The sequence below is a fragment of the Anarrhichthys ocellatus genome, unplaced genomic scaffold (assembly GCF_004355925.1).
Source record: "Anarrhichthys ocellatus isolate YVR2014 unplaced genomic scaffold, GSC_Weel_1.0 scaffold37, whole genome shotgun sequence".
Lineage (NCBI taxonomy): Eukaryota > Metazoa > Chordata > Actinopteri > Perciformes > Anarhichadidae > Anarrhichthys > Anarrhichthys ocellatus.
In genome coordinates, this window is record NW_022280067.1 from 2,192,489 (window position 1) to 2,218,150 (window position 25,662).

A 25,662-nucleotide genomic window follows, 5' to 3' on the forward strand; every position below is an offset into this window, starting at 1 on the left:
AATGTGTACTGAAGGACAACAATCCCACTAATGCCTCTTGACAAAAGACTTGATGTCCCCTGAAGTCCCCCCGTCTGCCAAAACAGTCAATTTCTATCCCAGTCTGATGCTAATTGATCCACATAATGCTACAAGTTTAGAGGGGGGAAAATGTAACTTGTTCCTTGAGATGCAGCCCAAGTGATTAATACAAGCAGCAGATGTGCCCTGTATCGCTGGGTCAATAAGCATTAAATTGTATCTTTTACCTTAAACGCCGAGCTAAAATGAAATGCGAACTTCCTCACTTCACTCAAAGCTGATTTTCATCTATGCTCAGCTGAGCCTCGGATTAATCCGATGTTGTCTTTAAAAAGACAGTCCCCTGGCACAGAGGGAGGATAATGATTCATCAAAGTATTTTTCAGTGGGCAGAATAAAGACAACAACCACAGGAGAGTCATCTGACGGAAGAAGAAAAGCGCCACTGTAATTACTTTCATACTTGGCAAAAGCACATAGGCCTCTCGATATGGACGGCCAATGAAAAGGGGCGGCGATCAATACCTTGTGTCGGAATCTCACGACTGGTCGATAGAGCGGCGACCTGAGTCCCTCCTTGTTGGGTCTCCCGTCTGCGCCGAGCACAGCGAGGCCCAACAGTAAAATTGCCGCCGACCACCATCCGGCTGTCTTCATTGGTCTTTTCCTGTCAAAAACCAAACGAGAAAGGTGAGTGCTCTTCTCCAAACCTCTGGAGGTTCGATACCGTTTGGCCAAGACAATACATCAAGTCTGCAGTAATTAGTGTAGACAATGGGGAAACGCAAAACTGTCGTTGGTTTAAAATAAAGCTATCAATACATGCCCCACACTCTGCGTGGAGATTAGATCTCCTTTTGAATCAATTAAGGGGAAATAGACGTCATGAGAAAATCAAGATAAAGAAGACAAAGAGCCAATATATTAAGGCAATTAAAGTGAGGGCTTTGGATTAATTAGTCTGAGTGTCTAAGTCAAGCAACTGTGATGAAGCGGTGAGATTACTTCTTAAACAGTTTCCTCACACCCTCACGGAGCTGCAGCCCAAATATATTTATTTAACAGAGCGAGAATATTCACTTTCCCCCTCCGATATAACTGCATTTTCAATAATTCATTGTGCCATATGAAAAAACGAGTTTGACCTTTGCACAACATTAAACAAAACACTCTTTGTGTGAAGAAAAAAAAACATGCCCTGTGAAAACGTCTGTGTCCCAGAAACAGCGATGTCCAAAAAAGTAAAAAGTGTAAGTGTAACACATACACAAATACAAAAACACATGCACACAAGCTTTATGTTCAAATCTGCAATGTGTTTGCTCCTTCTTATTTTGTATCCCTCGCCGTCGCTCTGCATTTATGCCTTCAGTTCTTTGTGCATCACGTTGCAAAAATCCCCTTTGTTAGAAGCGCTTTATAAATAATTTGACTCGACTTGACTTGTGGATTTTTACGCCCAAACACTGAGCTGTACTTTCTGAGCCGTGTCAAGCCACCAGCGCCTGCTCATCATCCTTCAGCGGAGGAGATGACTGACAGCAGGATGGTGACCCCGCTTCTTGGTTCTTCTGGAGTGACACTGAGTCAGACAACAACGGCACTGTTGTGGCAGCTCTGTGGGCCCACGTGCTATTCAACGGAGGTCAGGAGGTGGTGCCGGCAGAGCAACTTGACGCTGTGATGTGTCGGCCGAAGAGGGAACGCTGAAACTTTATTTTCGTGACTTTTATTGCCTTTCCGAGCTGCCTGCAGATTCCCTACACATTTGGTGCTTTGAAACTCCAGCCTTTCATATTTATTTTTCTTGAACAGATATGGAAAAACTGGGCACAGAATATGTTTCATGCTGATAAAAATATAAATGTTCAATTAGAAGAACAAACATCAACAGCTTGGGTGTGCATATAATTGTCTGCCATATTCAACACCCATATTCCAGACTTTTGCTTAACCTAAAAACATTGACATTCAAAAAAATCTGTTTTTCGTCAAAGACAACGGTAGAATTAAACCACCTTCTGTACCCATCCATCCACCTCGCCCAGTTTAATTTACAGAAACATTAAAGTCATATTTTCACAACCAAGACAAATAAAGCAGCTAATTGGAACAAATATTTAAAGGAAATATCTACAAAGAAATGTATGCACAAGTTCTATGCAACTAGCCAGCATAATGATGCTGCTTTAAGCCCTGGTCTTCAGCTTATTTTCCTTCAGAACAAAGCCATTAGCCTTTGTAAATGAAATGCCTCGTCAACCATTCCCTCACTCCTTTCTCTGTCTGTCGAGTAGGAAGGGGGCATTGAAAGGGCCTTGATAATCCAGTGGGCAGGGAGTTGTAGTTCCAAAGTACGAGTCGAGAAATTCAAAAGATCTCTGAACCTGGCAAAGTAATTGTTAAAACGCTGTTAATCATCAAGCGCCTTAGCAACCCCCTGCAGACATATAATGGTCGTTTTACGCTATGGGGCACTAAAAATCGTACTTATTGCCTCTTTAATGTGACCACATTCATTCTCTATGCATTTCTAAACTCTCCAGATCCAGGTAGGAGCCCTGCCTGCAGCTGCTGCTGCTCCACTGCTCTGCTAACACAGTCTTTTAGCCACACTAGGTGGATTACCATATCTGCTAGCACAATCAATCAACTTCTTTGCGGCGTCCCAGTGTTAAATGGGTTATTAATGGACTAATTTTTGCAGGATGCTGTGTCGGAGACATATGAACAGTTTTAAGAAGTTTAAGTGCGTCATACAGTACAGCTCTTTGCAGACGTTTAACTCTTTATGATCAGTCACAACTTCTACAAATAACTTTACAGTTGTACTTCTTTCAACTACCGACTCATTATTAACCTTACTAGGAGCTCAGAGTTCAGTTCCTCAACCGCAAACTATGCTTTCCTCTAGAAAGAGAGCAAAAGTATTTTTTGTGGAATTGAATAATGCAAAATTAAATTATTCCTGTTGCACACCAGAATTCGTTTTTGTTTTTGTGGCCAGTTAATTTCCTTGTCATTGGGTCTATTTTTCTTTTAATTTTGTGCACCATCACTGTTAATAGAGCTTTCTGCCACAATGACAAATTACACAGATGGAAATGAGGCAACAGTGAATCAAATATGACTGACATTTAATCAACATCTCTCTAAAATGTTCTAACAAAAACTGGAGTATAACCTTGAAGGTGGAGGTGGGATTTTTTTAGTATAGCTTTTAGCATTGCTACCTTTGTAGCGGGCCAACATCCATATAAACCAAACCAACTTCCAGCAAGTACTGGACTCACTGAGGTGAGGTTTTGCAGTAATGACAAAAACTAGCAGCACATTTAACAACCTAATTCTTCAACCGCACACTTGTCACAGTCTATAAAGCACATTGCTTTGTTTGACTTTGTTTTTATTATTTTCTGTAACCAGTGTAGCATTAAAACATGGTGGACTCAATATGCTAACTTGCAGCTATCTAGTTAGCTAGCTTGCTAAGTCCACTATGCTTTAATGCTACACTGGTTACAGAAAAACAAGACGGACAGCAGGCTGCCGTTCAGCAGCAGCGCTGGGAAAATGACAAGCTACGTAGCTAACTAGCCAGCCTAGCTAGAGAACACTTTACGGCCCCACTGACGTGTGTTGTCACCATAACAACAATCGCCATTTTCTTTTGTACTGGTCAAATGTGGAAAAAGTTCAATGTCCGTTCTACTCACATTCTATTTCTATAATTAGACTGCATATAGGTGTACATAATGAACTGGAAACTAATTGTATTACTCATTAAATGATGTTATTCAAAGTGAAAGTTCACCCAATAAATGCCTAAAAGCTAAATTCATTTATATTGGAAAATATGAGATATCTTTTAGGGAAATTGGTTCTTAATTTAACTGACAGCTCTAGTATGTGCATGTCATATAAGTGTACAGGCTATACAGTACAAGTCACTGTGTGTGAGAGTAAGAGGGTGCATGTTTGAGTAGTCCAAGTCTTATTTATCTGCCTTGAAAGCAGTGGAGACAGAAACAGTCTGGAAGTTTTCTCTGGACTTCCCCAGGGAGTGTCATCATAACTTTGGCTCGTGGTTTTAAATTCCCTGGAGCACGTCTAAGCTGTGGCATTGACTTTCAAATGAAGAATACCCATTTCCCACGACGTACACAATGCATCATGTCTTGACAAGCTCACAGCCGCTCTCCTCCAACCCCCCACCCCATCTGTCTCATTCAGCGGGTTTTTGCCTGTCAGCGCACTGGGCGAGCATAACAACAGAAATGTCTATAAAGCCCAATCTTACAGATACTACGTCTACATATCACCTGACTGCAACATGCTGGGAATTAACTGGGTCTGAATACATGTAAACTGTGTCATTTATTATCAGCTGTCATGCATGTCTGGTAAGTCATAAGTCTGGAAAATAGGAATACATAATTAAAACGCGCTATACATTTTATTTTCCCCTACAGAGCCTTAATTAAAGAATACTCTTCTCCTACGTGATTATTGTCAGCTTAGAGTAATTCTGACTTATTGCTGATACCTCTCCAATTTACAGCTTTCTAATTATAGTCAGTTCGTCTCAAATATAATTAAACAAATTCTCAATTCTGAATATGGCTGATAGTCTACTGGGAACACTGCGTTTCTTCTGTTTTTTAAACAGCACTGTATGAGCCTCAGTTGAGTTCATGATTTCTAAACAAGACGGAGAACATATTCTGAACAATAAAACAACTTATGGTGCAAGTTAATATATTTCAACCCCTTGCAACAGGGCAGCAACCCCTGTGGTTGAGTTTACAGCAACAACAGTCAACGCTTCCCTCGAGCATCTGCTTTGCACTGCTAGCTACCATGTAGTCTGCAAAGTTGTCACAACAACAAAAGATTTTACTTATTTCTCAATAAACTGAAAGAAAAAGGCCTGATTCAGATTAATTCTGAAATCCTAAGGCCCAATATCTTGAAATACTGTAGGTGTCAGCAATAATTACAGGTTCAAATCTCCAAACTAGCAATGACAATCTCACTCTTCACATGGCAATGTCTTTTAGATGCAACTTCACAAGACATTACAATGAATCCTTAATATTTTGATGTAAAGCACACCTGGTCACAAAAGTGTTGAATCCACACAATTAGAGTATGACAAAATTCTGATGTCTGGTGGGTTGACCTTAGTACACACAGGAGAATTCGGAGTCAAAGAGTGAAATTCAAACTGTATCCTAAAATGAAGCAATATCTACTCATCATAGTTCAAATGGTCAAGGGGGGGGGGGCTGTCCCAGGGGCTTGACTGGAGTTTACAGACCTCGCCCTTCGTGATTTATGAAGTTGAAATACTCTGTGTACTGCTTTATGAAGCTGAATACATACAACACTCTTGAATTTCCAATGAATTGGTCAATCAGAGTAGTGCACTGTGGTTCTACTGCACAGCAAGTGTGAGTGCACTAATCCTCTGTGAATGAAGGACGAGTGCTGAAAAAGACATGCATGCTCTTTAAACAGACCATGGCCAAACACAGCGCTAAAACACTCTCAATGTGAAGGTTGATCAACTAGTCTGTGAATCACACCTCATTTCAACACAAAGCATGAGACTTGATCATTCTGACAGTTAAAACTACTGGAACTAATCAATATGTTAAAAGTTCTAACATCATATTTTGGACGCTTTGCACTTACTGTCTTTATTGAGTCTTTTGTGAGTCTGGGTGTCACATATTTCAAGTGCTCAATACCCCGTTTATAAGATACACAAGGTCATGCTTCTGCCACATTAGCTTATCTTATTCCCGTTTCTTATGCTGCCACAAGACAAACCGATGACAGATATAGAGAGACAATGAGCAATACTATGAGCTTCCCTTGCAGATGATTTCAAAATCAAAGCCTGTTCTGCAAGATGGACAAATTTCTAACGAGTATTATTCTAAATTGTGTCTTTAAATGCTTTTTTTTGCAAACTGTTTTAAAACCTGTCAAGCGTTGAAATGACATTTAAAGGCTTCACTCATCATATTCCTGTGGCAGCAACTTTTTTTGTAGCACTTTGGCAGTATATCCTATTTTCTTTCTATCGTATGAAATGCAAAGTGTCAAAGCAGGACAAAAATCTCTCCTTTTTTCTCTATTCAGTCACTGTTATTTATCCACTTTGCTGAGCATGCATGAGGTTTTTCTGCAATCACCCTGCTTCAAAGTCAGCCGGTCCTGCAGAATTACATTAGGGAGCGGTCCAGTACAGTCAGACATATTGTGTATATCAAAGCTTAAGTGCCTTGCTCAACACTTCCACAGTAGTCGGACAATAGACAATATGTTGTTAACTTGCCATGACCAATTGAGAATTTTTTAACAATTCTACAAGAGCATAAAATGAAGAAAAGAAGTGTGTTTATTTTCAGTCTGGATTGCAACAGACAACTTTCCATCTTAAATCATGCAAGTTTCATCTATTGTCTATGAGTGAGTCTAAGATTTAAAGGTGCTAAATACAATATTGTAATCATTTATATTGCCTCTCAAGGGCTCTCAACCTTGCAGCTAACAGTGCAAATAGCCCTAAAGCGCCTTTCACACAGTTTGTGCTGCGCTCTCGGGTTCTTCTGGGTTCAGCGCACATCCCACACCCACGCTTTGCTAGATGCTGCAAAAAGCCTTTGTGGCGCCGCGCAAGCCATTGGAAATAATGTGTTTCGCAGCGCAGTGGTGCAGTTGTCGCGTTCTGTGTCTAACAGGCTCTAACAGTGCCAACAGACAATAAAAATGCTGACAGATTTAACCGTGTTTTTCCTGAGGGGGAACCCGATGTTAGGTGCTATGATTCCGTGTTAGCTGGGACGGCCGTATGAGCGCAGAGCAGAGCAGCGGCCATTAGTTAGTCAGTGCGACACGCTCGCATGCACGATCATGCACTAAAAGCACACGTGACCTTGCAAATAGTTGTTTGGAGCTTCATCAATGCTCTGAATATATATTTCAAAAACATAGTGACAAACACAGCCCATTTCTTCGATAGTTATTGATGTTAGTACAACCTAATTTGGCAAAATAGTTTCCTGTTGTGTGCACTTGAATCTGATGGTGTTTTTTCCATATCTAACTGTATTAATGTTTCAAAGCTCCAAAAATACTGTCTTCTCCAGGCCCATTAAATGAAGCCCACCTGCACAGCTGGGAAATTGCATTGCTGTTGAGGCACACGGGCCTTTTTCAACTAGCAGGGATGCACTGGTGCTCCCAGTTTGCTCAGTAAACCAATGCTTTCCTAGAGACGCTTGTTTGAAATTATTCAAATTGTGAGCGAGGTCACTGGAGGGGAACTTGAAGTCAGCAGATAAACGGCTCTGCTCTCCTCTCTCTCGTCATATGCTTCCACTGACACGTTCCTGACCTCCTGTGGGCAGATCTCTTTAAGCACGCTCAGCGGTATTTCTATGTGCAGTTTGTCTCAGAGATATCTGGAGAACACTGGAGCGTGTGCTATGTGTGTTTGCTGCTGCAGCATGTCTTATTTGGCAGAGTTATCATGGCACTTCTCATACTCATACATCCCCGGCAGCACCGTGCCCCGATAAAGGACTCATTCAAGTTCAAAGCATGTCCAAAACCACAGGCGACAGACTTCCCCCTAGGGCAGCGCGTCCGTTTGGTCCTTGTTCCTCCCTTACAAATGCAAAAAATTGCTGTGCCAATCTCTCAGAAAGAGCAGTTCCATCCAACAAAGGAACAAAGGGATGACTTTGAATGTAATACATGCCTAAATTAGTATCTTCAACAGTACTCATGTTATGTCCCTGCATGGTGTCTAGGAATCGCTTTTCCTTACATACTACTGCGGCTGCTTTGCCGTTATTTTGGTGCGTCAATGAAGCATCAGCCGCCTCTGTAGTCCAGACGTTCACGATATGCATGAAAATTAAACACTCGAGGTTTGAAAAGGATTTGCTGAGAGTGTTTTGCATAAGGCGAAAACAAAAACGCCTTTCACTACAGTGTTCTGGTGGTTCTGGAGGAGTAAAAAAACTCACTCGGAACAGACCATACTACATTTTCTTTCTGCAAGACTTGCAGCCAGTGAGTCAGTTAATAAATGGCAAAGTGGCTTCATAAAAAGGGGCAGCACTTGCCCAGAGGTTAGAAATGCTGGCTGGTGAATGTAAGGTTGTAATCTTATATGAAGCCCATATAACCTCAAAGAAACGGGCGTTTGAAGTAAAGAGGCAAAAATCTTTTCCAACAAAAAATACTGCTGAGTTTCTCCCCTGGGCAAAGCGCTCAACCCTAAATATCTACGATGAAACTACAACCTGGTCAACAGCACAAGAAAAGCTGTTAATCTGAGAAGGTAGAGAGTTTTGCACCTATATATTAAAAAAAATGTCCGAACACAGGCCTCATAGAACAACACTATAAACACTATGTAGGTTCAAATCATACATTAAAATCATACTTTATATCGGATGTTAAACCTCGATCCTAAAACTCTTCTATTCCCCTCCAGACCGCACAAATCAAAGTTGTAAATTACACCACTAAAGCATGTGCTGGTAATTCATTAATGGTGATGTGCAGAATAAATGTGAGATTGCTTATAGTTCATTTTCCGGAGCAACTGCCAACTTGTTTGGTTTGCTTCCCTGATTTTTGCCCAATGCGTGTTGAAAGATGATTGTTGTCTTCACGTATACCAAGACAAGATGACACTTTATTTCCATTTTTTGCTGTCGTTTTATTTCCTATTTATTCATAGCATAAGAGAGGCAGTCACCTTTTTAAAATGCTATAAACTATTGTTTCCAAGACCAGGAGTAAACACAAACATATCACATTTTTACAGTCATATGGTAAAGGACATAAAATATAATTATTGTTTTGGTGTTTTCCAGTTTTAGTCCTTGTGTTTTACAACTGTGCATTAAAGTATAAGAACACTGCTGATCTGCCTTCTTTGTTTTTTGGCAACAACTTGGGAGCTACGTAATCATTGTTGTAGGATTTTGGCACTGCTCTGCGCCATTACATTTTCTGGCCAACAATGTCACATCTGACACGACTTTTGTGAATAAAGTTTTAAGTTCTGCTTGCGTCTAGTGATGCGGCATGGTGACTATCGCTGCACATGATCACTGCCCAGCCCCTCCGTTTATTCCAAGCTGTTGCAGCAGCTGGAAACATAAAATGCATTAATTCCCGTGTGCCAGAGGATTTCTCGATAGAAAAAAATCTCCATTATAAACCAGGTGCTTAGAGATCACAAATGATCCTGAAATCTGTCACAAATAGGATATTCTCTGAGTCACAACTCCGTGGTATCAATTGTCAATCCAGAGTAAAACGTTTTCTTTGAACAATATAAAAAGTCATGGAAAGGATTTTGTTCGTAGCAACCTTTTGGTTGCTGGATCATAGTTCCTGCACCCTGAAAATGTTCTGAGGGTGCAGGACAGGTGGAGTTGTTGTTACACAGTCTGAACTCATTCAGACTGCAAGTAAACATGGTTTGTCTGTATAGGGAATTTATTTTGTTGTTATTCATGTGTAAATTAAAATGAAATAATTGACTTACCCAACTTTAATTATAAAATTGACATAGTAGAAAGTCAAGTTTTTTCGTTTTGCCTTGGCTTTCTTGTGAGTTCAAACTCCCTTTTAACCTACGAGCAACTAATTAGCCTCCTCGCCATTCTTGATATTCTGAGGCAACGCAAACACAAGAACTTTTGAGTCCCTGAGTTAGTTCCTGGTTTCAGTTTGAGGAGGCGTCTTAGCTCTTTAACTTAACCGAACCAGAAGGAAGTTCTATTTTCATTCATTTCAAATTCTCACATGACTCATCTCATCATCACTTCTTTTTCTTAGAAGAATGTGAACAAGATGAACAATATTGTGATGCACCCAGAATTCGAGGCCTCGTCCTCACAAAAACCATCATTGTGTAATCAAGGGCCATTCATCTGAAATGACATGGTGACAGATGTTTTGGTGAGACCATGTGCTCTCTCTTTTTGCTACGAGAGCGCTTCCTCTGCAGACGCCCAGCTGTGCAGGCAGCTGTATCTGCTGAGAGCTAACGTGGATTCTGCTTTGTGTGCAGCCTCTAAATTTCCTGTGATCTCCATATTTGGAGGACACATTTACGTTAAACATATTTTAGCTCATGTCTCTACACAGACGGACTGATATGTGACCTTTAGCTTTATGCTCCAGTCTGTTTTAATTATTTAGGAGTCCCCGCTGATGTATAGAGCAAAGATATTGGCGCTTAAGTTGGCATCAATGACACCTGTGAAGTTATAATCTGGTCCTTTTGATTTGCTTTATTTTTAACTTCAGAAAGAAAGAAATCAGTGTTTTCATGACAGATTAACTAACGCAAGCTGACCTTTAACAGCGGCCTTCTTTTCAAATGGATGTAATGCTAAAGGAAGTGTAAGACTTCATTAGCTTCATCCTGATTTGTGCTATTGACAGCAGAAATAATGAGCAATGAGCAATAGTGGCTACGGCATGAGGAAATAGTTGAAAAGAGCCCCTCTTTAAAACCTTCTGCTTTGCCTTCTTTTTTTCTTTTCATCTGAGGAGCAATTTTCAAATAGGGGGATTTCTTTCTGGAGCATAAATTGAGTCCAAATAGTTGAGCCAAATCCGAACAGGCCTTGTAAAAGCCGGGGCCTAAACCTGGCGCAGCCTTAATCATCTCTCAAATATTCTGGATCACGTCCAAATAAGTGTCACTCGAGCTGCCTAATGTCCCTCCATAATCACCATGATGTATTCAGTATGACCAGTTATGCTAATGGTCCAATTCATTAACCTAATTATTGAGTTAGCTTAATGAATTTGTATTAATTTGTGTATATATAACATGTAGGTGTTAATAATAACTCTGTGTAGCGTTGTGAAGCAGAGGAGTTCAACTAATCTAAGTTTTTCTATTGATAAGAAAACTTTTCTTAAAACTAGCAATGAGGTAACGTGTTTGATGTAAATAATTCATCACTCTGAACTCTTGCTCGCCGTTTTTATTTTGGTCAAAGTAACATTTCATGTTAATTCACTTGAAAGCAAACACTTCCAAGTTACAGTACTAAGTTCAAGTGTTTGAAGGGAAGCCGTTACATGAGAAAGTCAACAATAAGCCAGTTTGAGTGAGTAAAAGTTTACAATAGACATCGTAGACTTTATAGACAAATTATCACCCTTACAGCTTTCATTTTCAGACAGCATGACTTGTGAATCAGGGTGATGCCAACATGGACAACAAGTCCATAAAGTCATCAGGGGAAAAAATCTACAATTTCATGATGAAGTGAGAGGAATCACACCTGTGTCGCCGCACTATCACCTAGAAGCTTACTTTCATGTTAAAAAAAGTGGTTCTTCTGTTTCCAAGTGTGTCATTACTAACTATAACTATGCATGCCTTGTGGTTGATTTGCTAAAACGTGGAAAAACACCAGCACGGTCCTTTAACTATGTCGAAAACCAGCACAAAGGAGTTTCAGAGAAACTCGTCTCATCATTCAAAACCCCTTGTATCAATCACACCTCAGTCCCTATGGTACATTTACAAGCCTGACTCCACTGCCACACATAATTAATTCAGACTTCTTAGGATTTGTGAACCCTCAATTTCACTGGACTTCAAAGAAGCAACTTGCCGTCTACAACTCAGCTTCTGAACCCTTTGGAAGAGCGCCGCTCCGATATCCCCGACTCATTAGACAGGACGCACAGCTCCAAATGCCAAGTGGATAACAGCAGTGCATCCCAGTGCCACCAGATAGCAGATAAAGAAGGAGATAGGCCCTTGTGTAAATGTGTTGGCTGCATGTTGTGATGACATAATTCATTATCCCCCATCCTTTTTATGAGGCTCTTATCTGTTTCGTTCAGATATCTATCCGAACGCATAAAATGTGATTACACTGAGCTTTGAACTTGGCGTGTTTTGCCTCCCCACTAAATCCCCTCGTACACCACAGTTACATTTTACCACTGAATGAGGAACGCCACAAATGCATCCAGGGAGTGTGTTTATTGTGTTGTGTGGGTCATTAGATAACACTGACAGAGGGCTGGGTCTCCTCTATATTTCTACCTACTTGACTGTCAATCATCTCTTTTCACACCAGAATTCTCTTTTGCACGTTAAGAATATCCATGTGAGGATGGGAATAGTGGATGAGAAACTGTTATTTTTCTGCCCCGGTAGCAACTGCAGAAGCCGAGAGCTAAATCACTTTCAAAGTTAATCTGCTCTAAATCCTGGCAGGCAGTCCAAATCCAGGCAGAGGAACTTCTGAAATCAAACGTGGAATTTCAATGATCCTCAACACTCAGAAAGTTGGAGCTTCACCAGAATTCAACGGCAGTCTCTGGCACAAAACAAGGCAGATATATTCCCTCATTGAGTCCCGCGTGACCAGGGGTACTGTAGATGGGATATGAAAGGACTTCTGTTGGAACCACAGTGGTGACGACCGTGTCGGACCGGTGCACACGATGAGAGGAGGTGAGGGGATTTACAGCAGCGAAGACATTAAGAAAGCCGTGAGGGTAACGGGAGTTCAGCTGGTCAATCACTGGAACGCTAATGAGCCTCTGATGTGTTTCTAACTCAGCAGCTTGCTTTGTTCTCAGCAGGACTATGGATGTTTTGTGTTACGGACGGTGAGATTTCAGTGAGCACTAAGACCGGCTGAGCGATCCTGCAGGGACTCAAACACTATTTTTTGAACTCACAAACAGGATGTGCCATTTCACCTTTTCCTTTCTCAAGATGTACAGAGAAAATGTGCTTTTTTAAGAATGTGAAGAATGAATGTTGAATCTCCAAAGCCATTGGTTTTGGTATGTTGGCTGCATGCCGCTGTCCAAACTAAGGTAACAAAATCCGCCTCAGGCCAGCTCTTTCCACCTTTTTTCCACTCTTTGCGCAAACCGCTGCTAGTGGTAGCTTCATATTTACTGCAGAGACATGAGAGTTGTACCGATCTTCACATTAAACTATTCCTTTGAAGAGCTTGACAGCTGAAGAGGATCATATCATACAATTGAAAGCCGAAGAACAGCTGCTAAATTGACTTTTTTTTGTCAATAACATTGTTAATTTCCCTTTGGTTCAGTTTCTGTTATTACAAATTTGAATCAAAATGCCTTTAAAAAGTAGTCAGCTACACACTGTGGCAGTGCACGTTTTGAAAGTAGATTGAATCTAATTAAAGTGAATAAAAGTAACTTTTCCTAACACTAGAATCTACTTAAACTTAAAAGGGAAATTGTGGGACTTTGTTTTTGGCTTCTAACAACTGGCCCTTTTAAAGAAGCTCTAAGATTCTCACAGACTATATAATTTATCTTTGATCCAGCCAGGCAGTCCTTAAGAAACGCCAGACAGCACACTGTGACCAGCCCCGGCTGCCAGTTTTGTACTGTATGAAAATTTTAACTAATTCATCCTCAGAGAGTGTGCACATTATTTATCACAGCTTTGAAAAGTGATTCTAATATATCTTTTGTCATGCACAGGATTTCCATCTAGCTTGGCAAGACATCTGAGAATTATCAACAGCCTACTGTGTGCCATCAGCTCCGATTGTACCCTGGGATTCATCCAAAAAGCTACAATTATTAACAATTAATATGAGCGAGCACCACAACAACCACAAGATATTTAACACTCCTTTTACGCATCAGAAGGTTTTGTGCAGCGACTCCAATAAGTTCTGTGTGACAAAGGTTTGACAGCAAGGACTTGTGCATTATATGGCCCACATTTGATTAATTTACGATCGCCGGAGTCTGGACATACGAGGCAACGGCAGGGAAGACCTTGACTTTTCTTTTATAGCCGTTTAATTTATAGACCATTTCAAATGTCATGAGGTGCAGGTCGTCGCTACAACTCTGCAGGAAAGGGCCTGGCAGAGGCACATTGGCTCTCCCATTGTGAACAATCATTACATAATCGGACTGATCTGATCTACTGTACTGTGCGAGGAACTCTTGGCCACAGTGGCGGTGAACACTGAACTGTGGCCTGAGATGCCATTAAAATGCAACGCATGGCCGGACCACCAACACCCGACTCCCCAAGTGTCGTACGCTTCCAACAAACAGCAAACAACAGCATTGTTATCTCACCACCAGCACCACCACTAACCCCACCTGCTGAGACGTAATTCACAAGGCCTCAAGCCACACTCGCTATTAGCCCGCTTACAGCACACTGACAGGATTAGTGCAGAAACCTAGAGCCTGTTGACCCTCACCCTTAAGGTTTCTGCAACTTCTATTATGGTCTGACCATCTGCCAAAGAGCACTGAGACAGAGAAAAAGAGTCTCAATGCTTCACCCGGCCTCGGCTTTGAAAGTAGCCACGGAAGCCTTGTTCTGCTGTGCTGCACGAAATGGGTTATGACAATAACAATTTATCAATCCACTTGGAGTTCAATCAAGACATGGAGTGGAGTGGAGGTCATGCTTCAGAGGTCTAGAGCCGTTTGAAAAGTCAGGAGACGGAGCCTCATGCTGTTGCCTGAGATTGATCTTCCAAGCAAAATGAGAAAGAAAAGGGGAATCCATTGCAAAATGTTTGACTTCACTGCACAGAGCAGACTTTTTCATACATCATCAAAGAAAGTTAAGCACATACCGATAATCTAAATGATATTGTTATGCGTTCTCATCTGTAACTGCTACATGTGATTAAACGACGTTTTCTGTTTCTTTGTTTGCATGCTTTCAGCAACGGTTGACTCGCACATAGAAAATAAATAGAAAAATGAAGTAAAAAAAGGTTTTGACTTCATTAAACGGACCCCCTGCTTACCAGGAGACACAAGAGTGTCAGGAGGTAGTGTCTCCTGAACATGGCAGCAAGGTAAGATGGCTCAATGTGTGTGGGCCCACTGCACAATAAAGACTCCACATATCGGAGAGGGGAACAACAAAGACAGACACAGAGACGCAGATGGGAGTTGGCGGCGGTTGCAGCTTAGCTCTGAGTGGGAAGAGGGGAGAGCAATGTTAGCAGTGTTATTGTTGAGGTGGGTTAGGTTTTTGAGCTTCTGAGAGATGAAACTTGTTTACTGTTGTTGTATCTAAACCTATTTTGAACACATTTGAAATTTTGATTTCCATAGCAAGCACAAGTGTTAAATATGTTTTTGTTTGGGTTGTTTATATGTGTGACCTTGTGAAATGTGACTTTTGAATTGTAAAATTGAAAGCCTGATGGTTACAGAAAGGAAAAAGTCATTATCCACAAAAATCACTGATGACACATTTAAAAAGTTGTGAAGGTGAAACCAGTATGTTTAGAAAATCTACTCATCTACAATCTACTCAAGTGAGTTCTTTCAACAAAGACAGAATTCAAACTATGGATCCTTTTGAAGTATTAAAAGGAATAATTTGATATTTTGGTACATACGCTTATTCTTTTCCCTCCTGAGAGTCAGATTAAAGGATCGATACCACTCCGTTTCCATACTGTACTGCATGTAAAATGTTTTTCTTATTTTTTGTCTTAGTTCTGTAACAGTCTTTTGCCGAACGGCTGTGTGCACTTCACAGAGTCCTGTCATCTCCTCGAGGTTGCCAGACGAATAGTGGAGACACAGAAGTGCTGCGTGGACGGACAAGGTGTTGCTTGTTACATTTCATAGCTTCCTCTAAAAGCACTAAGTCTCATTCTGTCTGTGTATGGATAAGCTGGTAGACGTATTTTTGGAATTTGGATTGAGCCAGATTATCTGTTTTAAACTAGGCTAATCGCCGTCCAGCTCTGGGCACAAACATGAGAGTAGTATTGATCTTCTCATCTGACTCTCACAAAAACAATAAGTGTATTTTCCAAAAGGAAAATATTTTCTGACTCATCTCCAGTGATATACATCCATGCAGATAGCATTTGGTTTTATTTGGCCAAGTTTTGAGATCTCAATCTCCAGTTATATTTTGGGCATTTCTTCTTTGTTTGATAGAGAGTGAGAGACAGATAGGAAAGGCAGGGGGAGAGAGGGAATGATATGATAGGATATGCAGACTTGAACACGGGCCGCTGGGGTAAGAACTCAGCCCTTATGGCACCCCCTCTACCCAATGAGGTTAGAGGGGGTAGTGGAGATTAATTCAATCTAATTTGTGATGCTGAAAACATTCAAAAGTTACCAAAAAAGTAATCAGAAACGTCTCTTTTTTCAGGAACAACATCCCCATTACTGTGGATAAATTAAAAAAACTCGACAAGACAACTGTTTTTTTTGTAACTACTTTCTACAGAAGAAATAGTTCCTATAAAAAAACTGCTGACAGTATATTTACTTCAATCGTATTGGAGTGGACGCAGACTTTTTAAAAACATATCTTAAAATATGCAAATAAAACCCAAAACATTTGCATGATACCAAGCTTGACTCTTTAAATATCAAAGTTTTCTGAAGTGAAAAGTGTCTAAATCTCAATCTGCAAGGGCCTCTGGTACCTTTCACTGACTAAATGCAATGATACTGCCAAATAAAACTGGCTCTATCCTGCACAGTATGGCACCTGATTCCATTATGCTTTCTTCACATTTTACTTCAGTAGCGGTATGATGGTTCTTTACATGTTGACACAATGGATTTCATAGATCCCAAAGAAGCCCAGAGGAAGCTGCTAGAGCTGCAGTATAGTTGTTTCATCTCCCGTGTTTGTTCAGCGACCCAGTAGAAACCGCTGGTAGCTTAAAATAGACAGTACAGTAGCCATAAAAGGACTAGTGCATGATCATAGGGGTGTGGAACGGAAAAACCTTTGGGACCTGCCTTGGCATTGAAAAGTGAGCTGCTGAATTTGCGGATGTACCTAGCAGCTATGTAGACAGCCATAAGAGTAACATCGGGAAAAATATGCTTCTTAAAACCAGTTTGCTCTCTAAAACAGCCCCGTAAAAACGTCTCAGAGTGTTATTGGTAAAGATTTTTGAATCTGCCAGGACATCTGAGATTATCATGAAGATCGTAAAACAGTGCCATTTTCAGCAATCGTCCTCCTCAACTTACAGCTTCATTGTCATATCACCCCCCCCCCCCCCCTAAATAATACCAGCTGCCATTACCTTCACACGCAGTGCTTTTCCTCTCAAATCTGAAATGCTTTGATCAGTTTCCGAGCATTATTTTTCTTCTTTCCAGTGAAAAGAAATATCGACTCAAAAGCCTTTGCCTCCCCGCAGTGCTCGAAGAAAGTCATTGTAATGAAATGAAAAAGCAGAGCAGCTCCATTAACACCACTACCTGCTCAGCTGGCACCATCTCCTACCTGTTGTTAAATGGTCTAATTGGATCTGAGCTAAGGGGGGGGGGGGGGGAAAGCGTAACGCTGGTTCGTATTCGAATGGAGATTCAATTAATGAGTGCAGCCTTGAAGAATAGACCCGCTCATTCATCCAATGTGCCAGTGGAAATAGATTTTATCGTGTGGTTTCAAAGTGCTTTCACAGATAAAGTGAATGTATTGTGGGAATAAAAGGATTGAAGTTGGATTGTTAAGGCTCACAGTTGGCTGAACGTTCAATGTGCATGGTTTATGTAGCATTCAAACTTCCTCTGCGGGAATTTCAATTACTGTTGCAATTAGTAGAGAGACGTGCTGGCATCATTAGTGTCTGTGCCCGGTAAATCACGCAGAACGTCAAAATGATGGAGGAAATACAACATGCTGACTGCTCGGAATTTGTCTTGTCCCTTTTACAGATTCCTGTAAATCGATAACATTGTCACCACACTAATCAGGAGTCTAACACCTAAATAGCAAGCCCTAAATAAGCATGGCAAAAAGCACCCGTATTGAAAATATTACTCAAGTAAAATAACTTAAATAATACAGAATAATGAACCCTGTGAGTTTCACACTATCATGTAAATTATTTAGTTACATTATACCATCTTTTACAAATAGATATATTTGGCAATCATTCAAGTTTATTTTTTTTTATCTTTATAGTATTTGTTGTATCTTTTGTCCTGAGGCTCCACCAGAGACCTCTTCAAAGGATTTCAGCCTGTAAATCGGAGTCGTATCGATGGCAGAACTTAATCTGGCTTTAGGTTAGCTCTTACTCCATCTGCTGCACCATCGCAGCGATAAAACCACAAAACAACACCCCAGATTTCATTCGCAAACCATCAATAAACACAATTAATGGACCATCCCTGGCGCGCGCAGGAACCTGTAATACACTGCCAAATGAGTCAGGCGCAAAACTGAGGATGAAAAACAAAAGTATAATCCCTCTGCTGCTAACGGTGTCACTCAAGGATTAGCGTGCCAAGGGAAAAAAAAAAATATCGCACTAAGTAGTGCGCGGATAAATTAAATGCTCTGGGCATTGTGGCGTGTCTCCAGCCGTTTCAAAAAAAACATTGATTGTGTTACAGGACGTGTTTGTGCTTCGGCGCTCCTGACAGAATAACAGTAACTGTAATCTCAACTTCAGATATCCTGATATCACTTGATTTGAGCCTCCAGGTCCTGGCGACAAGTCAATTGAAACAGTAAACGCTAAACGCTTGAGGCGACAGATCGGGAGATTTTTTTTTTCTCTCTGAGTCGAGGAGAGAGTGACCTGGTGGATTATTAGACAAGAGTTGTGGCGCCTCACCGATGATGAGGGTTAAGCTTGCATCCTGTTAGCGCGTCAGACAGAGAGAGAGGGACTTTTCGGGGATGGAGCGGTGGTCGGATAGGTTTTAACAAATTGATTCCACAACAAACAAAACACATTTTTCTTTTTACCTGTGCGTCCAGACGTACACCATCCAGAAAGATAATCCAAGCGAGATTAGTGGCAAACGGAAGGAAGCAACACTTCTCAACAAACTATTATTAGTGATAATCTCGAGCTGCGGTCAAATTCACGATTAGTGTAATTCCCGATGTGTGTGTGTGTGTGTGTAGAGAGAGCGAGAGCGAAAGAGAGTGAGATGCCCTCGGGAGAAGTTTGCACCTATAAACTGCCAAAGGGGAGGTTGTTAATCCTTTCCCGAAATATCTCCAATGTGCAGCAGAGCCGACAGAGCAGGACGGAGGAAGAAGAGCAGAGGGACTGTGGAGTTCAGCACTACGGCGCAGTGGACAGCTCCGACAGTGCAGCGATCTCACCTCGGCCGCTCTCGGGTCTCGTGTGCGCCACCGAGGCAGGAGCCGCCAGCCCCAACCTCACCTACTGGCTGAGTCCCGACCGGATTTACATACAGTCACGCGGGAGGGAGGGAGGAGAGGGACGGGATGAACCAATCACGAGTATCCCGTAGTAGGCAGTATAAGCAACAACACGAGGGCAGACTGACAGGCGGAATGCGAAGCGAAACTGTCCTTGACTAAGAGGGGTGGAAAAGGGAAAGAGAGAGGGGGAGAGAGGGAGAGAGTTGGGTTTCTTTAGGGCTGCCCCGCACACTCACTGGGCACTTGCACACGCATGCATTATGCGCGTGCTCCAGTGACGGAGTGGTGAATAAAAATGTGCTTTTTATTCACTATGCTGTATGACCTCCAGGTGATCATCACGAGGGGAAGATGACCGCTAAAAATCAACAACATTCTCTTACATATTTATTTCATTCAAAGATCTTTGTGGTGACCATGTAAAGGAACATCAACCTCTAATAAGAATATATATTTTTTCATATTATGTAGAAGTAGGAGTCAGTGAAAGTAACCAAGTTAATTTACTCGAGTTGTTGAGTTAGTTCATTTCTTCAACTCCACAACATTTCATTAGGAAATGTTGTACTTTGTACTATTTATATGACATTTAGTAATACTATTGACAGTTTCAGATGTTCCACACAAAAATATCATCAAATAAAATATGTGTTGTTATAGATTAAGTAAAAATTAGCTCCACCTCTACCAGCTACAACATTAAAATGCTGCTTATTTTTATTGCGTCAATAATGATAATGAACACTCGTATCATATATCGCTATCTCACAATCTCCTTCTGGAATGTAGTACTTCAAAATAATACTTAAGTATGCCACACTTAATGCACGAAAATTACTTTTCTGTGCATCCCATCACTGACTAAATTAACTTTTTGTAAGAAAAGAGCAACACTCTACATATGACATAACATTGCAAACAAAGACAACTTCCTCCTCTCCCAAAGCCAAATTATAGACATCCAATTCATCCAGGAGTAGAGATGAAGGACATTTCACCTGAATCCTATGAAGAGCAATAAAGATGTACTTTAGTCTAACCTGAATAAAATACTGGTCTTTACCTAACAGGGAGACCATTTCTAAAGGTGCAGCGTACTTAGACATACAGTCATTGTGCACACAGAGATCTTTCATTTTGACAAGTACTTGTAGCCTGCTACAAAAGACTGCTTTTAAAATAACTTGCATCAGGTCGATACTATTTATGATGCATGAATGTGTGCTACATCTACAGCGCATCAAAAGTTGTGTTTGTCTCATTTGCAAATGCAGCTATTTATGCATTTTATCATTATTTATTCATGTTTTATTTCTGTTTAGCCTTTTGTTTTGCCTAGTTTCTATTCACATCAATTTGCCTGTCTCCAATTAAAACTTCAAGATTCTTAATTTATGCGCTGCACTGCAGGCTGCCCTTGGTGTATTGTAATTCTGTTACGAATGTGTGCCACGACACTATTAAACAACTATTTTTTATAATGGTACGCAGCACAGCTGAATGAAATTCCACCCCTGAATTTGACCCATCCTGATCTTAAGGAGAGGTGTGCTGCTCTAAAGCACCCGGGGAGCAACTTGGGGTTCAGAGTCCCGCTCACCTCAACATGCGGACAGGAGGAGCCGGGGATCGCACCACCAAACATGTTTTCAGACAAGCAACCATGTCTGATATATTCATGTCATTATGAGTTATGAGTTATTGACTCATCAGTGTTTCAGTCTAATCCGTAACCTGATAATTGTGACTCCATACTAGAATAAACAGGCTTTGAAACAATGGATGTATTAGTGTAAAAGAGGTGTCCAGCCTTTGTCGTACATTCGTTCTAATGACAACATAATGCCCGCATACACAAAATGGTTTCTGGCGTTATGACTTGGATGAAAACTGACTCTATCAAGAGACAAGAATGTCAATATTGGATGAGTCCGCAAAACCCCAAATTACTCTCGCATTCATATGATGCCTCTATAGAACCTTCTTAATGCTCGTCATCGGTGCCACTGGCTCGGATTCTATGCAAAATCAGATGAAACCATACAGAACCAGGACTGAGTGTCGGACCCTTCTGCAGTAAAGTGAGAGGTTTTCTAAAGCAACTCTGGTGCTCAGAAATGACACCACTTCCATCCACATGGGCCGCTAAAATCAAAACAAAATGAAAGTTCCTTGTAGTAGCGTTCAATTAGACTAAATTATAAATTGAATTGAATTGAATTGACTCTTTTTGTCACCGTTCTACAGTAGGTCACTCACATGAGCATCTTCTGATCTTGCACCTCATAAGGTCAAGTTTTGGCAACTAAAACTTGGTTCAGGTTATAAAAAGGTGTTTATGGTCAATAAAAATAACATTTAGTTGTTTCCACTGCAATAACTTCACCAAGGGACCAAAAACCTTTGAGGAATTTAACCTGCATTTTGACAGAAGGAGCAGAGGACTAAATTCAGTTGCAGTAGGATACTTTCAGCTGGTAAAAAAGTCCTTAGTCACATGTAGTATTAAGGAGACAATATGCAAACCATGTTCTGCATTGATAGTCAGCCACTTCGTATGCCCAATAACCTCCGTCCTCTTTTGCTTGTGGAAGAGGACAGACACTATTTACCATAAGGGGTCACTTGTCAGGAAGACCAAGGTTATTTTAAGCATTTGAACAAAAAACAACAGTTGTTTTCTGGTGAGGACAGTCTTCTTGGGTGATACAACCACAGCCTGAAATGACCTGAAGCAAGATAGAAAGCCGTCACGTCATTATTTAATTGAAGGAAATTTAATTGCATCCGGCTATTGACTTGATCTAAGCTCCTTCACCAAGGGACCATAGTCACTTGGTGAAAGAGCTAAGTCAATCTGAACGTCGTCTGTGTAGCTGTGATAAGCAACGTTATTGTCATCTATGATTTCACCTGGAGACAAAACCCTTTCATCCTGGCATCTTCTGTCCCCGACCCGTTCAAACCGATGACTTCCTCTTCCTACATCCACCTTCATATCATTACTGTCTAAATGCTCTCGTATAGGTTCTATATTTTATTCTATTGTTATTTTAAATGTATATACCTCTTACTTTACTTTCATTATTTATCTGTTCCTATCTCTGTCCAACAACATAATTTCATGCTGGGAATCAATAAAGGTTTATCTCATCTCACAGTAAGCATTTCAACTACATATTGTTGTGTTCCTGAACCCTTTCCAACACACAAAAGATGCCAAAGACACACCAGCCTTCTTTTTACATGCTCAGAGCAACTGACCTAGTATAAAGTGCGAGATAGTTCACATAAGCAAACACAGGCCTATAGTCCAGGAGACTACTGTTCATGTCCCGAGCAAAACTGGAAGTAAATCTTGACATTTGGTGACGTGAGTCGTTAGTGTCCTTAGCCACTTGACTCACATCAGTCGCTAATCACGTGACTCGTTTGTCACTCTGTGGTCACGTGACTCGTCATCCCAGTCGAGTTAAGCAACGCATCCTCACACAACGGTTCGTATGAAATCCAGCAGCACATGACAGTTCTGCTCGTTACGTGCACAGGGTATTTTCAAAATAAACTTCTGTCTTCACAGGAAACAACAATTAGGTTTGGGCAACAAAATTGCTTGGTTACGTTTAGAAATAGATTGTCGTTTGGGTTAAAATAACTATGGAAGTGTGATTACTGAAGTACGCATGTTACATGATGAAAGCATCAATCTGACTACTCGTTTCACATGAATGAACGACGAATGAACTGCGGTCTCCAGGCTGAAAGATCACCGTTTCTTGGACCCATCCACCTTCCATCCAACCCCCCCGGTGTGTGCTTTTGTGGTCTTTATATGTAAAAAAAGTCGTTGCTTTTGCTACAAATGCCCGATTAGGCCATCCTGAACTAAAATGTTTGGTTGCCTAAACGAAACTTCCTGTGAAGACAAAAAGTTCATTTTAAAAAAACACGACGCATGTAAGGAGCGTACTGACACCGTCCCCGACACTTCCATAAGGGACGTAAGAGGGGGACCTAGAGTGTCATAGTTAGGAGCACTGACCAAGTTGAGGTATTTGACGCATTGGGGTGACAATGTGTTGGTCAAAGAATACCAAGTATTTAATAGCTGTAATGTGTAGTGCAGAGTCAATAATGACAACGTAGCACAAGAGATGTTGCTCATAGAAACCCCACAGAAACATGTTTTCATGTAAATCCTGATAAAGCATGTCATGAGCGTCATGCCTCATAAGTAACTACACAGCCAGTGCCACATCAATGCATATAATTAAACATGATGCACGTGCTCACGCTTAGTCAGCACATATGCCCAATGTGTTTTTGCTCCTTCAAAATTAAGTTATAGCATGATTCATTAAGGCGAGTAAGAGGGGGCTCTCCCTTGACATTCTCCCGGCAAATCCAAAGATTACATTGCCACATCTGTGCTTATAAACAACCCGAGTGTATATGTCACATGGGGGCTGCTGAGATGGCTGTAATTTATCAGGCGAACAATTAATGGGCTGCATGTTGAATAAAGAAGAGGGGGAAGGAATTTGTCTCTGCAGCTTGTTGTAGCATCTTGTTTTTCAAGCTGGGAGTTCATTTTGTCTGTGTGTGGGTTTCTGTGTAATGTGTGCTGGCGGTCGTGTTTGAGAGTACAATAGGTTGGGGGGGGTGTTGGTTTTGAAAGTTTGCACACAATGGAGTGGTAGAAAGTCCACTTCTGTGTGTGTGTGTGTGTGTGTGTGTGTGTGTGTGTGTGTGTGTGTGTTCAAATTTGGTTATTTGCATGAATTGGTGCGTGTGAGCTGGCATTTTTTTCATGTGTTTTTGTGCCTTTACAGAAAAGATTGGCAGTGAGAATATTCAGCGCGTGTGTGTGTCGGTGTGCGGTGAAGACTGTAATAGATTGCGACAAATTGTACGGGGAGCGTCAGCAGGAGCCTGCTCACACAGATGTGATATGTGACCAGTTTCACATCCCATTATCGGTTAAACTTTGGTGGCGGCGTGCACAGCTCCAGATTGCGATGTCAACTCGGTGCACATTCGCTGTGACTGCTGCATTAGGACCAAGCATATGGCTCCCACTCTCCGCTCTGCGGGCCTCTACTCGAACAGAGTGACATTCGTTTGGAGCCGTCTTCCAGAGCTCAGACTTTCCATTTGACCTCTGTGAATTAATGCAGCAGTTGTGCTGGAGAACCACCCCTGCATGCGCTCTCTGGGAGCTAACAAAAAGACTTTAAGAGCTCCGCTGGTAGAATGACATTTCCAATGTTTGAAAAAAAAGAGGGCTATAGCTACAAACTTATAATGGGGAGTGGATTACTCCATGGTTTAGCAGGTTTTTTGGTTAGCAGATCCTTAGGTATGTGAAGATGTTGAAATTATTTGTCAATCAAGAGATTGGTCTTTGGCATTGTATTTTTTTTTAAATAATCATAAGTAATTTATTAAGCAAGCATGCTAAACTTTCACTGGTCACTGCTCCAGTGGTCATTATAATGGGCTCTAGTCATAGAAATAGAATGGGGAAGAATGGATATTCCCATTCAAATCAACGTAACAGTATGGTAAGAGCGGCGGCCATTTTTCTGCGTACCGTTGCTATTGCGACCATTGTAGCGGGCTAACCTCTGTATAAACTGCTCTAACCAGACCTTCTACGCTCAGCGGGATTGGTACAGTTTCAAGCTGGGTGTCCCAAGTCCTGATAAATATCTATAAAACACTCAAATGTCCCAGTTTTCAACATTCACTATATCACATTGACCCGGCTTTCACCACAATTAAAATAATAGTTTTCTTGTTTTTAGCATTTACACAGATGTTTATCATGTTCTGTTCCCACTTATTGTTACCCTATTCTAGTCCACTGAAAGATAAAATGACTGCTGTGATAACTTTCAAGTGTTTCCCCATCTAACGAGCCCCTCATTTCATCTTTTCACTGGTAGCTGCAACATGTATTTTTAAAACAAATCTTCGTTTTCTGCCTGAATACTGAAGAGAGACTTTTAGATTATTAATTGATGAATCAGAATATTTATTGAGTTATTGCTTAATGCATCTTTTAACTGGCACATTAAATGTTGTTTTTTCTTCACAAAGAGCTTTCAGAAGCGTATCAGTCTGATTCACCGTTGGCTGAATAACAAGCTTCAGACAGTCACACTATAATGTAGAGGAAGAAGGTGAATTGATGTCAATTTTTTACCAAATACCTCGATATCGATACGATACTTTAGTGTTGACCATTGGTGCTTTTACAAAATATTAACACAGTAAAAACAACGAACAGTAATGCAGCCTTGAAAAACAGCAAAAGGCAACACTTTAGCCACATTACGATATCTAAAATCTAAGACGATATCCAGTCTCACATCACAATATCAATATATCAGAAGTAAACTTGACAC

The 25,662-nt window shown here is 41.0% G+C and overlaps 1 protein-coding gene across 2 annotated transcripts in view; it reads right to left on the minus strand.

Moving 5' to 3' along the window:
- The window catches only part of fstl5 (follistatin-like 5), a 149,322-nt gene extending 129,946 nt beyond the window's left edge, over positions 1-19,376 (minus strand). Inside the window, exons 1-2 of one of the 2 annotated variants that reach the window (XM_031866964.1) lie at positions 18,824-19,376; positions 547-688 (exon numbers count right to left, since the gene is read on the minus strand). In XM_031866964.1, coding sequence (XP_031722824.1) covers positions 547-688; positions 18,824-18,846 — 165 coding nt within the window. In that variant the 5' untranslated portion in view covers positions 18,847-19,376. The remainder of the gene's footprint in view (positions 1-546; positions 689-18,823) is intronic. The other variant, XM_031866963.1, reaches the window with a different exon arrangement.
- Between the last annotated feature and the right edge of the window lie 6,286 nt (positions 19,377-25,662).